The sequence below is a fragment of the Terrapene carolina genome, unplaced genomic scaffold (genome assembly GCF_002925995.2).
Source record: "Terrapene carolina triunguis isolate 2854851 unplaced genomic scaffold, T_m_triunguis-2.0 Scaffold62, whole genome shotgun sequence".
In the NCBI taxonomy this organism is placed as follows: domain Eukaryota; kingdom Metazoa; phylum Chordata; order Testudines; family Emydidae; genus Terrapene; species Terrapene triunguis.
Window position 1 is genome coordinate 34,312,411 of NW_020664413.1, and position 17,884 is coordinate 34,330,294.

General features: G+C 41.7%; 1 protein-coding gene across 12 annotated transcripts in view; it reads right to left on the reverse strand.

Moving 5' to 3' along the window:
- LOC112111154 (sodium channel protein type 2 subunit alpha-like) overlaps nucleotides 1-17,884 on the reverse strand; it is a 122,523-nt gene that overhangs the window by 26,056 nt on the left and 78,583 nt on the right. For all 12 annotated transcript variants that reach the window (XM_026647553.1, XM_026647552.1, XM_026647551.1 and 9 more), the window contains 2 exons: nucleotides 10,641-10,795; nucleotides 7,383-7,556 (listed from right to left, as the gene is read on the reverse strand). In XM_026647553.1, the coding sequence (XP_026503338.1) occupies nucleotides 7,383-7,556; nucleotides 10,641-10,795 (329 nt within the window). The remainder of the gene's footprint in view (nucleotides 1-7,382; nucleotides 7,557-10,640; nucleotides 10,796-17,884) is intronic.

A 17,884-nucleotide genomic window follows, 5' to 3' on the forward strand; every position in this document is an offset into this window, starting at 1 on the left:
TAGTGAATTTCTGAAGTTCTTAGTCTCTTGATCTATGATACTATCATTACATACATACATGAACAGGTTAGATATAGGAAGTACCTTTGCAAAATACAGGTTGTGGGCTGGACTAAAAAACACAAATAGTCTTTTTCTGACATTACTGCCCTTGAGAAATCATGGTATGGATGAATCATAACATTCTCAGGAAAAATAGTAAAAGGTTGGATGACTTTCTCCACAATTCTTACTAACACAATATTTTGACTGTGACAGTGTTACTACCTTACTCAAAAATGTTTCATAAAGGGCATCATAGTGAAATCATCCTTGGAATGATGATTCACAGATCTGAGTATTATTTAATTTATTCATATTAGGAAGTACTTTCCCCCTCCTAATCGCCAATACAGCAAGAAAATTCGTGCATGATATGTCTTCTGCCAGGAGTGTCTATCAAACTATGCTAAAACTTAGTCACAAATTATTCTGAATAGCTGGGGCAAGGAGCCCATGTTTGGTTTTGCAAAATCTTGGTTAGACCACAACCAGAGGTGGTTTGGAATGGACTTCTATTTTTATCAGTGCCATCCAGGTTTGTAGGGGATGAGGATTTGGATGAAAGGCTCTAGGTTGGCTCAACTCTTCACCAAACTCAGAAAACAAGCCACAGAAGTTGTCAAGCACCTGTAATTTTCTCCCAAATGCAATACGAGCTGTAATTTTCTCAGAATTTGACATTAAATAAATATACGTAGTATTAGAAAATCAGGAAACCTGAAGAATCTAAGATAACATCCATTTAATCAAAAGATTTTCCACTTAGTTTTCATTAGTTGGATTGAAAGTATTTTTTCAGTTAGTTCAGTAGGCAGCATAATCCATGTGGAAGGTACTGAGTCTGAAATCACTTTCTTCCAGAAAATAAAAAGCTTATTTACTGGTGTAATGGATAAGATTGTTAAGGAATTTACACTTAAGCATATTACTGTAGGAACTAAATCTTATTGCTGCATGTTCAGTAATAAAATAGAATATCATTATTTGTCATTACAAGGCAGATTAAAAATGATCTGTTTGCAGCCTAAATCCTTCATGAAGTATTTTACTATATTACTACAAAATTATTGTAGCTGTGATAAAATGTGGCATACAGCCATTTGTTTTTGTTACTCTCTTTTCTGGGAAATAATTTACATTACAGCATAGATCTGGTGCAATTATTAATTCAGCTCTTCAAAGAAGAGCCATAAGAATGATTAAAGGATTGGAAAACATGCCTTTGGTGAAAAACTAAATTGACCGAGCTTCTTGAGTCTATCAGAGGAGATTAAGTGGTGATTTGATCAACCTATATAAATACACACATGGAGAACAGAAATTTGATAATACACAGCTCTTCAGTCTAGCAGACAAAAGGTATAAATTGTGGTTACTTACCTTACAGTAACTGGAGTTCCTCAAGATGTGTAGTCCCTATGTGTATTCCACTCACCTGAGACCAGAAGATTTTTTGTTGGGTGTGTTTGTTAGTCCACATATACACCCTTTACTTCTTTGTGCACCAAACTGAGGGCATAAGGGGCGGTGCAGACTAACTGCCTCTTCGGTTACCTTTCTACTGTGAATAGTCCTAGGATAAGGCCCCGCAGTAGAAGGGAAGGAGGGTGGGTAGTGGAATACAGATAGTGACCACACACCTTGAAGACTTCCAGTTACTATACAGGTAAGTAATCATTCTTTCTTTGAGTGATGGCCCCTACATGTATTCCACTCAAGGTGATTCATAAGCAGTATTCATCGAGGACAGGGGTGCAAGAAACCATGCTGTACCACAGATTAAAGGAGTACTCTGCCAAAGGATGCAAATATGTTTTGCAGAAGTGTGTACAGAGCCCCACCATTGCCACTCTACAGATGAGGGACATTTCTAAGTGAAGCCACTGATGGGGATGGGGCTCTGGTCGAGTGAGCCCTCCCATCTTGTGGTGGGAAGGTTGCCACTAACTCATAACCAAAGCAGGATGCAGCTGAAAGCCATTTGCACAGTCTCTGAGTAGGTGGCTTCTTGTCTCATACATTTGTCAAAAGAGTCAAATAACTTAGGAAATTTTCTGAAGGGGTTTGTCCTCTGCAGATACAAAGCCAAGGCTCTACAGACATCCAGAGAGTGTAGTTACCTGTCCCCTCTGGTGGCATGTGGCTTTGGATAGAAGACAGGTAAGTGGATGACCTGGTTTTGATGAAATTCAGGGGCTATTTTTGGGATGAATTTGGAGTGCAACCTCAGGGAACCTTTTCATTGTGGAAGATTGTCTAAGGTGGGTCAGCCATAAGGGCCCCCAACTCACCTATTCTTCTGGCTGAGGTAATTGCAACCAGCAATACAACCTTCATAGATAGGTGAGCAAAGGAACACGAGGGTAAGGGCTCAAATGGACCCTTCATTAGTGATGACAGCACTAGGACAGGACAGGACCAAGGGGCCACATTAAAACCAGTGCAAGGGATTACATTGGTAAGGGGGTGGGGTCCCCTTGTGGGGAGAACCACTGATTTTCAGCAGTGTAGTGTGCTCTGTGGGAGTGGAACGTGCCCAAGAAGCTCTGGAATCTATATCGGGAATAACTTTCTGTCTCAGTCCAGGTCTCGAACTCACCTGAGGAATATAAATTTTCTGAATCAACAGGTGGAGTCATTGGTACCCGCTCTTATTATGTCCCATCTTGTTGGCTGTACTGGTGAGTGGTGGATCTGTGGTGTGGGAACCTCTCTGCAATGACTGGTTCCAAGAGTATTGGTGACTCTGGGTCAGCATATGCAGCCAGGTCATCAAGAACAGTATACCTGACTCCTGAGGCTGGAAGGGCTTCTACCTCTTGGTGGAGTCAACAGTGCTGGTTCAGACCAGGTGGTTAGTCACAGGTACTGATGACTGCTCCTTGCTGCTGTGAGTCTGTACTGTTGGTGTAGGGGGTTTCCACTCTCTTCTTTCCCTCACCAGTACTGAGGCTGAGTCTGTCCCATCCATGACTGAGGTTTTTGGCACAGTTGAGTCAATTAGCCAGACCCAGGCTCCTTGTGACCACCTGACACACCTGTACCAAGATGCAGTCTCTCACTTGATTTGGAGGATGTAGGGGAAGAGATCCTCTTCTCAGATGAACACATCAGAGGGGATTTCTCTCACTGTTTGTGAGAATGCTTTCGCTTACCCTCCTCCTTCTGTCAGCTCTGCCCTCTGTGATTCCGGAGTCAGGGAGAACCATGGCAACCCAGGGTCAGACTGGAATCTCATTTTGGCAATGAAAGCAATACATTTTCCTCTAGGAGGAAAAATTTTGTGTGGGGGCCTTTTGATTTCTTCCTCCTCCTGTTGCATATTTAAGACCATAATGGACTGCCTTCCATCCCCCACAAAAAATGGCATCAGTTCTGAGCTCAAATGATATTGCATTATAAAAGCATTAAGTGTAACAGAATTCTATGATATAATTCTGGAGAAAGCAAATTGCTAGGTACATTTACCAATGTTTTAATTTCTTAAGAGTTATATTTTATCTAATGTAAAATTATTTACCTAATACATTTCTACATTTACCTTTCTAAAATTGGCATCTACACCAATCATTCCAGTACATTCCTTTTATATGTGCAGAGATTAGGTGCAGTTCAAATGAAATCAGTTTGTCTTAGAGGACACACCAACTCTGGATCCTACCAAAAAGTGTAGAAACTTATAAATTATTAAACAGACAGCTATTTATAGGAAAATTTCAAAACAGAAGTCTAAAATGTTTTACACTACAATCACAAAAAAAGATTATACCTCCAAAAAGTTAAACTCTAGTGGTAAGTGTAGGAAAGATGTCAGACAATGAATGCATATTGCCAAGTAAGAAAGTCTCCATTCTATCTCATGACATTTGCAGCAACAATAAGCATCCAGCAGTAAAGAGCAGCAGAAGAAAACATTCCATAGCCAAGAGTAAAATAAAAATATGTAAAAGCATGAGAACATTGGAGCTGGCAATGCTTTTCAAAAAATTAACAGCTAGCATTGTTATCAGATAGTTATACTTTTTCTTTTTGTGGGTAATCAGGACCCTTAACTTCTCTGGTTTTCTAGGTGTACTCCCCATCCTACAAGGCTGGGATCTGTTATGAGAATTCTGGTCCAGTTGCAGTTGAAGAATCCATTATAACAAAACTCCTTTTGGTTCAACAGTGAGAAGTATAGTACTGCTGGTAAAGTTTATTTGGGAGCATATCAACTACTGAGTGATTTTAGTGTTTACACTGGTAACTTGCTTATATGCAGTTAAATCTATGGTGGGACCTCAATGCATGAAACCCTCAGGTCCAGTTGAATACATAGCTTTATTGTGCATTTGGAGTAGTGTAAAAGTAGCTCTTTCAAACTTAGAATGGGCCTGAGATGTGCAAAGGCATAGTCATGCTGATGTTTCGATGGAAGAAATTTCAGCTGAATTTTGCCTGGGACTTCTCCTGAAGTTTCTGTTCCAATATCTACTTCTTGTAGAGTCAGAATACCAATGGAATATTTATGTTGGATACAGTTATTAGAGGACTACCAGCTCCTGATCTGTTCAGAAGCTTGGAGGGAATGCTTATGCTTCTTTGTATTTTCTGCAGCTATTTCTTCCAACTTTTCCTGAAGACTTTAGATCCTATGAACTATGAAGAGCACCAAAAAAAAAAAAAAAAAGTTCCATCTTAACTAAACTGGGGCCTGGCAATTGAGTTGGCTGCAAAGTTCTCATAGCAAAACACTTAGGAATCGACTATTCAAGAAGTGGTGAGTGAAATATTATGAAGCACTGTGAGGATTTCCTCATATTTAAAGGGAACAATACAACTTTATGGTTATCATAAGAATATAAGAAGGGCCATACTGGGTCAGATCAAAGGTCCATCTAGCCCAGTATCCTGTCTTCTGACAGTGGCCAATGCCAGGTGCTTCAGAGGGAATGAACAGAACAGGCAATCATTCAGTGATCCATCCCCTTTCATCCATTCCCAGCTTCTGGGAAACCGAGGCTAGGGACAATCAGAGCAGGTGGGATCCCTATCCATACTGGCCAATAGCCATTGATGGACCTATCCTCCAGGATCATACCATATTGTTGCTGTGTTGGGAAAAGCATCTTAGAAGCCTCAGATTATCTCTAATGCATTTTACCTACTGGGTTTCTGAGAAGCCACCATGTTTTTCACAAAGGAAGCCACTGCTTCGTTAGTTTTTCAGAATTTTAATTATATGACTGCATTTTCTGACAACTGGCTCTTTTCCCTTTGTCTTGGTTTTCCTACTCTCAAAGATAATGTCTTAAAAAGCAAGGGTAGGCGCAGTCTATGTATCACCTTACTACCAAAGGATGTCTCTGGAAAGGTACTTTATCTTCATGAGATGAAGGGTGCAGTTTTTTTTTTTAATAGATAGAGATACTAATTCCAAAATCTGTGTTGGGGACTGGGGAGGGGGGTAGTATCTATTAAAAAGCAGGCCTTGATGGACAAATAGAAATGGAAAATTACAGATCATGGGTTTCTGGAGATACAGTGTGTGGAATTCTACCATGGCACAGCAATCCTAGCAGCTGAGCCATGGATGAGTATAGCTGGGAAACCACTAGCTTCCCATTACTTATGAAATTATCCAATGTTTTCATTTAACATTTTAGTTTTAATCAGCAGTCCCCATTTGGATCCTATGCAGTCTTCAGAGGAGAATATGAGAATATCTTCTTCAAACAAAATTAGAAACAGGTTGTTTCCCTTATTTTGAGACCTCCTTCCTCTACTTTTATGTCGTTAAAGGCACTATCTAGTGTTACAGCATGCTCCTGACTGTCCAGAGACTGTGGTCATGGCACAAATGGACAGTTTCCTCTCCTGAAGAACAGAGCTATTGGAACAGGAAAAAGGGGAAGGAGTCACAGTATCGGTTTTAAGTTTCTTATGAGCCACTGCCCCCTGTCTCAGAAGGGGGAGTTAATCTTATGCTTTTTTTGCAGTGGTGAGGGAGGGACTTTACCTAGATAGGTGGGCAAAGGAAACCCAGAAGAGAAGGTTAGAGTTTCAATGCTCTAATGTTTTCTCAGCTGAGGAGAGGGAGAGAGGAGTTAGAATCTGATATGAGATAATTATTGTGCAAAAATGAACAAAAATTAAAATTCTAAAACAAACAGGTTGGGAGAAGCTGAATTACTAACTTGCTTTGTCTGTGGAAGCAAAGAACATAAACAAACATAAAAAAGAGAGACCCAACAACTAAAAACCAAAGTATTTACAGGAAAGGAATGGATATGCTTGAACTGCTGCTGGTTGCAGATTTAAAACTTTTGGCAGGATTCCAGAGTTGTGTGGCCTTGTCAGTTTGTTTGAATTTTTCCCAATGTCTGCAAAGACAGAAAGAACTCATGAGTATGAACTCATGTAGATGTCATAAAATAAAATATATGCATGGGAGTTTTGAAAGTACCTAAATGACTTTGGAGTGCAAATCCCAGTGATTAGTGCTCCTAAGTCATATAGGTGCTTATGAAGATACCAATCTATGTTTTTATCATAGCTAGCAGTAAAACAGTAATTCTATTACCCATAAAAATAGATTACTTCTGTTTTAAAAGTATATATTCAGAGAGACAATATAGACAGAAGCCAAACCAAAACTGAGACTGAGAAGAAAAGCCAAGCCAAGCCAAAAGAAAGATTTAGTTCCCAATATAAGCTTTAGAACAGTGGTGGGCAACCTGCGACCTGGCAGGGTAATCCGCTGGCGGGCCACTAGACAGTTTGTTTACCTTTGCACGGCCGCCCGCATCTCCCAGTGGCTGCAGTTCACCATTCCCGGCCAATGGGAGCTGTGGGAAGCGGCGGCCAGCATGTCCCTGCGGCCCGCGCCACTTCCCGCAGCCCCCATTGGCTGGGAACGGCGAACCGTGGCCACTGGGTGCTGCGGGCGGCCATGCAAATATAAACAAACTGTCTGGCGGCCCGCCAGCGGATTACCCTCACAGCCCATGGGCCACAGGTTGCCCATCACTGCTTTAGAAGGTCAGAAGTGGCTGAAAAATGATAGGATTATATTTAAAGTTGTCTTGCCACCTCATCGAGCAGGAATGCTATAAAATCAACATGAGGATTACTGCTGAAAACAAACAGAAGATGCGGAATGAAATGGAACATACAAATGCAGTTTTAATGCGTTATTAAATAACCACAAGGCATCAGGGAAATGTTCACCAGTTGTGAATTTTTGGTCATTTTTAACCCAGAGTACTGTCCTCATTATACATATGACTAACAATGAGTTATGTAGGATGGCCAACTTACAGAAGAGTAAAAATAGGTTATTTAGAAAATATAGTACATACATCAACAATCAGGAAATCCAGCCAGCACCAGGCATTAGTGAAATAGGTTTGAAAACCATAGGCCACCCATTTTAGCACCATTTCCAGAATGAAGATGTAAGTGAAGACCTTATCAGCATATTCTAGCACGGTCTTGATAGCCTTACGCTTTTCAATATATATATCTTCAAAAGCCTGTGAACAAACAAATAGTATTCAAGTTCAGTATTCATAAGCCTTTGCAAGTTACAATTTAGGCTGCATGGGCTGAAGATGAAAAGGAAAAGGTAAATCACTTTCCAATTCAGGATGTTTTCTGAAGGTAGTATTTATCACTGATTACAAAATATATTTTTGAGATTTAAGTCTTTGGTACATGGTGATGGGAGTGATCTACAGCAATCCTCCAAAGGTTTTTAGAAAACTGTCTACTGTCATCCCAGACACAGACTCTGTGACTCAGACAAGCCAAATCTCAATTCAATGCACAAGGCAGTATTAGACACGAATACCTGCAGCTCACAAAAGTATGTAATAAGTATGTGGCAAGAAGAAATGAGGCACAGTGACCCAATGCTGTATACTGTAACTGACAAATCCCTAACCCTCAAATGACAGCTCATGCAGTGAATAACTATAGGAAATATAAACAGACACTTGTTTCCAGGTGTCTCTTTTTAAAACACAAGCAGGATGCATGATAGAGCAGGGGCGGGCAAACTTTTTGGCCTGAGGGCTGCATTGAGTTTCTGAAATTGTATGGAGGGCCGGTTAGGGGAGGCTGTGCCTCCCCAAACAGCCAGGCATGGCCCAGCCCCCAACCCCTATCCGACCCCCCCTCCGCTTCTCACATCCTGATGCCCCCCCCCAGGAGTCCTGCCCCATCCAACCCCCCCCATTCCCTGACGGTCCCCTGGGGACCCCTGCCCAATCCACCTCCCTGCTCTCTGTCCCAACTGCCCCCGGACTCCCCTGTCCCATCCAACCCCCCCTCTCCTTCCTGACTGCCCCCCCGGCACTCCTGTCCCATCCAACCACCCCTTCTCCCTGACTGCCCCCGGACACCCTGCCCTTAAGTGCCCCCTGCCGCCCCATCCAACCCCCCCCCTCCTTCCTGACTGCCCTCCCAGGACCCCTGCCCCATCCAACCCCCCTGTTCCTCGCCCTCTGACCACCCCAACCCCTATCCACACCGCCGGCCCCTGAGCACCCCCTGAACTCCCCTGCCCTCTATCCAACCCTCCCTGCTCCCTTACCGCACTGCCTGGAGCACTGGTGGCTGGCAGCGCAGCTGCAACAGGACAGGCAGCCACGCTGCCACGGCACTGCCCCAGAAGCTCACTGCTCTGCCGCCCAGAGCATTGCACCGGCGGCGCAGTGAGCTGAGGCTGTGGGGGGCTGGGGGACAGCAGGGGAGGGACTGGGGGCTAGCCTCCCGGGCCAGGAGCTCAGGGGCCGGACAGGACAGTCCCGCGGGCCACATAGTTTGCCCACCTCTGTGATAGAGTGTCAAAATAAATGAATAGCTTAATGGATTTTTATGAGATTTTAGCTACAAACCTAGAGAACTTTTAAAAAATGTAATCTGGAGAATTTTGCCAGACTAGACTGGGTATGTAGGTGTGTAAAAAATAATGGGAGGGTAAATGGCTAATTAAACTGAAACTCATATGTTACCTGTTCAAAGAAATTAGGACAATTACGTAACAGTGGTTTGCCCTTATAAAGCATGGATACGAAGATCTGTTTTTAATATGTGAATAAAAAGTACCCTCTACTAATCAAAGTTACTACTTACACAAATAAAATTTTTCATACAAGAAATTTAATTTGATAGAAATTAAGTGGCCCAGAAGAAGATTTATTAATTTGGTGAGAAGCAAGTTAATGCCCTATATCCTGTTACTGGATGCCTAGCAAGCAGTCATGAAGCCTAGAGACGGCACATCAGAAATATCAATTTTAAATTAAAGAGTCACGGCCTAAGGGAAAGGTTGGGATTATAAGAAATACGCATCTGTGTAATCTGTATCACAGGCACTGAAAGTTCACAGGGATTCCTTGTCTCAGGTTGCTACACCATTTTGGGATTTTTTTTAAAGTGTTTGCAAGCATTGTTCCTTAAAAAAAAAAAAAAAAAAAGTCGTCTTGTTGCTGTCTAGTCAACCACCAAAATCAAGTGGTTCATCTGTCACCCTCCCATGTCTACCCATGGACTCCTGCTCCTAAATGGAAACAGACAGCCTGCACCCCATTAGTCCTATTCTCTAAAACCAGCTCCCCATCCATGCACTCATCTGCAGTTTCTTATACCAAAAACTCTCCTCCCCTTTCCTTCATCTTGCAGTCCAACTGTTCCTCCCACCTGCTATCTACCAATGTGACACAATGTCCTCAACTGCTGATGTTTTTGCTACTACAACATTACCCCAGAATTCTGCGTGTGCAGTGGCAGGGGGTAGGCAGAGCTGAAGGTAATATGACAAATTAAAAGGCAGCAAATATAAAGAACATGTTAAAATCTATGAGCTCTCTCTATGCAATAAAAGACACCCAGAAGGCTTGGAGAGAGAGAGAGGAATTTGGCTGGAGGAATCTATACAGGAGTATGGTCCAAGAACCTTGATAAGAGTTTTTACATGTCATTTTATATTTGTTTTCTTTTTCATCTGATTAAACCTTTACAAAATCTGGGTTTGACCACCACTTCCATTTCCCCATAAAATAATAAAAGCTAGATTGTGGCTGGCCCCGCAGAGGTGCACAAGGAGGGAAAGAGCGTTACACACATAGGGCAGCCACATCTCTGCTACTGTATTCTCAGCAACCAAGGACAGGGCTGACAGAGACTCCAAAGGGGATATGGCTAGATACTGACTAAGAAAAAGAAAGCGGTCTAGTGAAGGTATGAATCCATACATATGTACAGGTGTTACAGCCTCTATTTTTGTGTGTATTTTCCCCAATGCTCCTGCAAGTATTCTGTCTGAGCTAGCCAGAATGTTGAAAGAGAACTTCCACTCACTCACAATCTGACCCCAATACAAGCTCTGGCCAGAACAGTGTGAAGAACTAATCTCTACTAATGGTAGGATAAAGGAATTCTGGGTGTCCCCATATGGCATTCCAGATATGTGACATTTTTTATTAAAATATTTTTTTAAATAATTTTTTCCTAGTGGAAAAAAAAAAGCTGTGTATACATCTCTCTTTGATTAACCATTCTTCTAAAGGGTGTTTTCTCTCAGAAATAATATGCCTGTTACACATTTCACTTACCAGAGCACCACTGCTGAGGAGAATCATGAAGACAATGAAGGTTTCAAACCAGTTGTGTTCTACTATCTTATAGCAGGTTTTTCGAAGATTCCACCAGATTTTTCCTTTCTTATCTTCTAGGCTGACTTGACAGAACTTGAATTTTCGTACACAGCCTAATCATCAGGACAATAAATTATGACAAATCAATTTGTGATATTATTCTGAAATAGTAAATCAATGCTGACAAATTAAATTTTGATACTAAGTTTCTGCTAGCCTCCTGACTCTACATCAACCCGGGAATCAGAGGCAATGATATAGTTGAGCTCACTTTCATTTACAACTTTTTTATAAAATGTACATACAGAACCAGAAAACAAACTGCAGCTACCAGAAGGCAGAGACTAAGGACTGATCCTGTAGACATTTATACATGAGTAACTTCACTCATATGAATATGTTCCACGTGTGTGTTTTTGTAGGATTGGTCCCTAAGAAAACATAACAGTATTTTTCATTAGAACAGTGTAATTATGTACTAGGATATTGTAAAATGGTCACTGTCTAGTAATTTGGACTCAAAATGTAGCTTTTTTGGGGGGGGGGGAGAGAATCAAGTTTCTGTATAGCCTAATATGAAAATAAGTTTCCTTTTGTGGAAATATTTTCTCTACTGAAAAATTAGAGTAGGAAATAAATTAGATATTTTAAAAATGCTGTTTTAATGATACACCTCTACCCCGATATAACGCGGCCCGATATAACATGAATTCAGATATAACGCGGTAAAGCAGTGCTCCGGGGGGGGGGGGCGGGGCTGCGCACTCCGGCAGATCAAAACAAGTTCGATATAACGTGGTTTCACCTAGAACGCAGTAAGATTTTTTGGCTCCCGAGGACAGCGTTATATCGAGGTAGAGGTGTATCTATTAAGTTTAAGAACTAGATCCTACAAAGACTTACCAGTTGTAGTGCTTACTACTGTGAGTAGTTCCATAGGCAGATTACGCAACAGCAGCAAATAGTCTAGTAAGTGTTTTACACCATTTATCCCATCGAACCCAATTCTGCAAATATTTATTCACATAAGTAATCCCACTGGATAGAGTGAAGTTATGTATGGCACAAGTCACGGCAGGATTTGACTTTTAATTAATAACAAACTTTTATTTCAAAAATGATTTTACCTTGATAGTTCCCCTTTCAATTTCTATGAACCTTTTTCCAAGAGGTTTACTTGAATGCTACAATTTGTAAATAAAAATTTTGTTGTACACACGCGCACATGCGCATGCACAAACACAAAATAATAGTGACATTCAATAATACGTTTTTCAGTGGGGGGAAAAAAACAGAATTTATACACACGCTAATTATGGTTTCTCCACATCAGAAAATCTCAGCGAGCTGGATGATTAAAATATTCAGTTCCTGTCAGAAATATTTAACAAACTCCTGCATAATACACCTTGTTGCAGACATCAAAGTTAAATGCTGAATGGTGTGAAATATCAGCACCATAGCTATCTTTTTTGGCATTGTTCTTTTTCTTTTTTAAATCCTATTACTTTTGACACCAACTTTGAAACTTTTGATGCCCTTCCTTGGTGATTTGGAGTTATATTTCTGCTCATTTTTTTCCTTATGCAAGTTGTCCCATTGATTTTGTTCCTTTGTTGTTGTTTTTTCCTCCCAATTTGGAAAACACTATTATGTTTCCCTTTTTCTCCTACTGAAATAAAAATTAATAAGACTGGGCTATTTTACGTGCCTGATTGTAAATCATCACCAGTGGTGTCAGCCTAAATGTGCTCTGAGAACGGTATTCACTAATTTTATGCAGACACAGCACTGAAACCACATTTTGGTGCACCCCCCTTTCCACATCTCCCAGTCATCAACATATTTTGTTGCTCTTGTAAGATAATATTGTATCTTTTTGGAAGGAGAAGAGTGTTGTTGTTGTTTTTGAATAAATCTAGAGAAAGGGCATGAGTTCATACTTACAAAATGTAACCACCAATTGATTGAGGATGAAAAAATAATTGAGATAGCAAAAGGTATTCCAGATTTCTAATCAAAAGTAATACAATAGGAATCAGCCTCTGAATTCATACAGGAAGAGCATTTCTGAAAACTGGAAATCTGTTTATTACATGTCAGAAAATTATCATTTAGTGAATTTGAGAGGAACTCCTCTCCCTTTCGCACATTCCTCCATGCACTTCTATATAAGGAGAGGCCTGCTCTGACTCGCTCCTCTACACATCATCAGGGAGTTAGGGTATCATTCTTTTTAGTCCAATCAAACATCTCTTACTTTCCCCCCCCTCTGATGGGGGGTGGGGGTAGGCGGGAGAGAAGGGTATCTGAAATGTTGACCAGATACATTATTGCCAATCTCAAGTGTTCCAAAATCATGAGTCAGGCCTCAAACATAATGAGAGTTGATTAAATATCATGAGATTTTTAAAAATAATACATTTGGGGTTCATTTTGTGTCTTTTGGTTTCTGAGTCTTTTGGGCACACTCAAGCATTCTGCTGCATCTATGAGGGCTAGAAACTTAAAAAAAGGGAAAAAAAGAAAGAAAGCTGAGATTTCCTGTTAATAATATGACTTAAGGAGCAGGGCGGGGCTTTAAGAAAAACATCAAATATCAAAAGAACGGATAACACTGAAGATATCACAACATTCATGCCAGAACAATCTTGAGGCAGAACTAAACAGATATCTATACATAAAAAGAAAACCTACACAGGCAAGCTAAACTGATATGAAACAGGTTTAAATTGATTTAAGAGTGTTTCCAGATACAAATTTCCACTGATTTAATGAAGTAGTTTGAAATGCAGCTGATACTGGCCAGTGTCATACACAGGATATTGGACTAGAACCACTGGTCCAATCCCACATGGCAATGTCCGTCGTGGGTTTGGTGGGGTGGTGTTGTTTTTTTTTGTTCAAACATACCACTTGTAGAGCTGTCAAAGTGATCTAAAGAATGTGTACTTTGAGATTTTGGAAATTTGTCTGCCAAGTATGCTACCCATACCGCAAGGCTTGCTACCATAGTGAGTACGCAAGGGTCTAGAGTGGAAACAGGGTTAACTTTCAGAACGTTCTTTGTACTTACCTGTTCCACAAAGGACAATTTGGATGCCATCTGAGAATGACACCTAATGCATTGCATTGCATCAGGAGTGTGGTTCCATGACCTCAAAAAGTGATTCTGAGAAGCCCACTCAGGGGATGAAGCCAATGCATGGCACTAGCAATCCTAGCTTTGGAAATAATAGGTTATGGATGACCTCTGCCAGGGAATGATCAATGCAATGAAATTTTGGATCTTTGCAATTCTTTGCTATGTTGGTAAAATTATGGCCAGAGCAATGTCTGTTTTGACCCATGGGTGAGCAATTCTCTGCATTGGGTTCAGAAGCTCTTCTTGATTTTGAAGAACTGGTGGGCATGAGTCCTTTCCATCATCTTTCCAGTCGTGAGTGGTCAGCTTCTCTGGGCAGGACACTGATTAGCTTATTGTCTATGCAAGAATATAGGTATCTAATTTATGACCTGGTACCTTGCTGTGACTACTGCTAGTTGTTACTTAAAATTCTGAGTGCAGAAAGGGTGGATCGAAAGGAAGAGTCTTGGACAGAAATTGTGACCTCTTGTACACAAATGCTCGTTTTGTCTTTGTCATGATGAGGATATTGTTGGTTTGGAGAAAAATTTATCTAGGTTTCCTTGGAAGCTTCTGCTTCAGATTTCTCCCTCTGCCATGGTAATAGTGTCTTCCTGGATACCCTTGCTGCTAGTAGCGACCAGTAGATTGCTATGCTGGCTTTGATAGTGAGGTCTGAGGCTCTCTGTATTCTCAGCTACTAACTTATCTGAAGTTTCCCCAAACTGCTCTTTCTGATCTGTGCATTTGGATATATAAGGTATCTGTTTATGATGACTGATTGCTACTCATGGGTGTCACATGGCTTCCTTGCAGCCATCAAGTTAAAAGCCATTGCTCTTGTCACAAATCACATCAAGGGTTTGATCAGGAAAGAGCCCAAGATGTCTCAAGGATCATACTGCTAGACGATGAGCTACTTGCTTGCTACTGAGTAGACTTTCCTTACTAAATAAATGAAAAACCTTTGGTCTGAATGGTGATAGCTGCAACTTTGAAACTGCTGTGTAGTAGGTCATCACTCTTATGATTTATGGGGTCTTTTGGAAGGAATTTTCCTTCTGAAGGTGTTTCACTGGTGAAGCTACTGCTGCACCAAACTTAGGCTCCCAGATCTTATGAAATTTCTTTGTTTTCATATCACATTTTAGTTTAACACTTGGTTTTAATCAGATGTCCTTTAGAATGCATCTGCTAGAAACTATGTATTTAATATTGCTTGAAAGGGAAGGCATTTAACTAATATTAGTAAGTTCCTTGTAAGCCACTGGCACCCTGTCCTGGGAAAGTCCTGCAGTTTCCTTCTCTCCTAATGGTGCATGTGTGGTAGTTCCTCTGGCTGTTTACACAGAGGGGAGATAGCATGTTATTCATCCTGGCCTGGGGACCATACCACCACAGTGGGGTACTGGTACAAATACTTCAGTTGTGGAAGTAGCTTGCTAGATGTCCCTAGGAGCCTAAAAGGTTGCCTACCTGCTCCCCCAGGCTGGCAAGCACCCAAGTAAATACAGCAGATGCAACCTAGTACCACTCAGGGCTTTACTCCGTAACTCAGGGGGCCTTTTGAACATTGGAAGGGATTTCCCATTTACTCCTCTAATGGTGCAGTTCTGTGGGGTGTGGGATCCTCATGAGCCTCTGTTCTGGTCACAGGCTGCCTGACATGCTCCTTATGCTTTAGTGTGAAGCCAGTCTGTGGAGTAGGGGAAGGGTGGAGAGAAAGACCCTTTCCCAGCCTTTCAAACTCAAAGCCCCCTTCCCTGAAAAAAAAAAAGATTATAGTTTATGATCAAAAGACACAATTCCCATTCTGCTGCTGCCTGAAAACTGAGTCTCTTTACCTGGCAGAGCAAGGTTCTTGGGCTGAAACTCAGACAGGCACAATTCCCATTACACTACTGGCTGAGAGAATGCTGCACAGGAGTAACAGGCTACTCTGCATGCCCACACATGCTGCAGGGTGGAGGAGGGGCTGAACCACTGATTTTCACCCCACCTGTTAATTAACAACACTAATTGCTGCCTTGTGAAGAACACATGTGCTGGGGTTTGGCAAGACTTACCCCTCAGCATCATGAGAATCCTCCGATTCATAGTGGGAGGAAAGGGAGCTGAGCAGGAGAACTACTTCTTCCCCCAAGAGCTGAGGACCCACTTCAGTATCCAGGAGGGTGGGTTTGGGTCCTTTCAGGGGTTCTCTCCCCCCTCCAGCCCAAGTTTGAGCTGAAGGGAGGGCTTAGTCCTGGATTCCCCCACAAAAACCGTGGACCTCCTCTGAACTCCAAAGGTTGGTGGCGCTGTCATTAGATGAATGAAGAGAGAAGTTGTGCAACAGCAGATGGATGAAAGCCACAGGTAAGAGGTAAATGGACAAGGGGGAGGGGAGCAGGTTTTGAAAAATGCCGTGAAGGTATGTTTGCAGCAGATTCCCTGCTAGACTGCCAGTGTCTGTGGCCCTACCCTGCTATGGAAGGGGAAGAAGGTGGCCAGGCTCCGGCTCTGGGAGGATCTGCAGCCTCTCCCTCTTTGGCTTCCTTGATTCCCATAGTGTTAGTTTTTAGTATTCTCATAGTTCCCGCTGTTTGCCAGAAGCTGGGAATGGACGACAGGGGATGGATCACTTGATGATTACCTGTTCTGTTCATTCCCTCTGGGGCACCTAGCATTGGTCACTGTAAAAAGACAGGATAGATGGACCTTTGGTCTGACCCAGTATGGCCGTTTTTATGTTCTTATAGTGCCTTTCCCTTCAGTTTATCAATTATACAGCTGTTAAAAATGCCATCCTCATCTGTAGATGACCCCACAAGTCTCCCCTCTTTGAACCTTTCTGCTGCTTCTTCGTACCCTACTGTATCAACTTTTTGTCCTTGCCTTTGAAAGATATGCAGCACCACCTCACACATCTTGGATCCTGTTTCTTATTGTGTCCCCCTCACTCCCTCCTCTCCAACAACACCAGCCTTGCCACTTTCTCTCTCTCACTCACTCACTCACAGCCTTGTGTCTTCCTCCGTGTAGCCTCTCTACATGAAATAATAATCCTAGTGTGCAAGGCCCCCACTCTCTCCTCATTCAAATGCCTCCAAAAGACTCACTACTTCCATGAGGCCCACAAACGTTAACCCTTAGAGAAAATTATCAAGGCTAAGACTGACATCTCAAGACTAGGCAAGGTAAAAAGACTGAGGAAACCACTTTCCTCCAGTTTAAAAACTATCTTCTGGGTCTACCAGTGCATCTTAACTTATCTGTCTTTTGGAACAGAAACTTCTTAGGGCAAAGACTTTTTTGCCTTGTACAGCAATAAACATATTGCCGGCACTTAAGTTATAGATATCATAACTTGGAACACTTATTAATCTCAAAATAAAGGAAAAGTGTTCTACAGGATTTAACAAATAGGGTGTATTAAAGGCGCAATTTACAACTATGATAATTATTTAATCTGAATATACACCTCTAACTCGATATAACACTGTCCTCGGGAGCCAAAAAAATCTTACCGTGTTATAGGTGAAACTGCGTTATATCGAACTTGATTTGATCTGCCGGAGCGCGCAGCCCCACTCCCCCAGAGCGCTGCTTTACCGCATTATATCCGAATTCGTGTTATATCAGGTCGGGTTATATCGGGGTAGAGGTGTAGTTTTTATTGATTTATATTGTCTTACTGGTTCTACCCAAGACAAGTTTGGGAAAATATACTAATTTCCCAAATAAATATGATGAGAAAAATAATAAATATTCTGATTAGAACAAAAGTAAACTTTTCATGAAATATAGGTTTGTAAGAACCATCTATGGTAATATTTCCCAGATAGTGCTCCTGACCCGGTTGCAGAAAGGTTCTAGATCATAGGGCTGGTGTGGAAAGGAGGCCGTGGAGTGAGTGAGTGAGTGAGTGTGTGTGTGGAGTTGGATAGTGAGCATGGGCCCAGCTTCCTGCTCTGAGCTTAGGGTCCCTATGCCTATGATTTTTGCCCGCCCAGTTTGGACCCTGAGTGGGTTGCAAAAGAAGACAAAACGCAGTTGGTGGGTTACCTTAGTAAAACGTTTGGGAACCACTGAT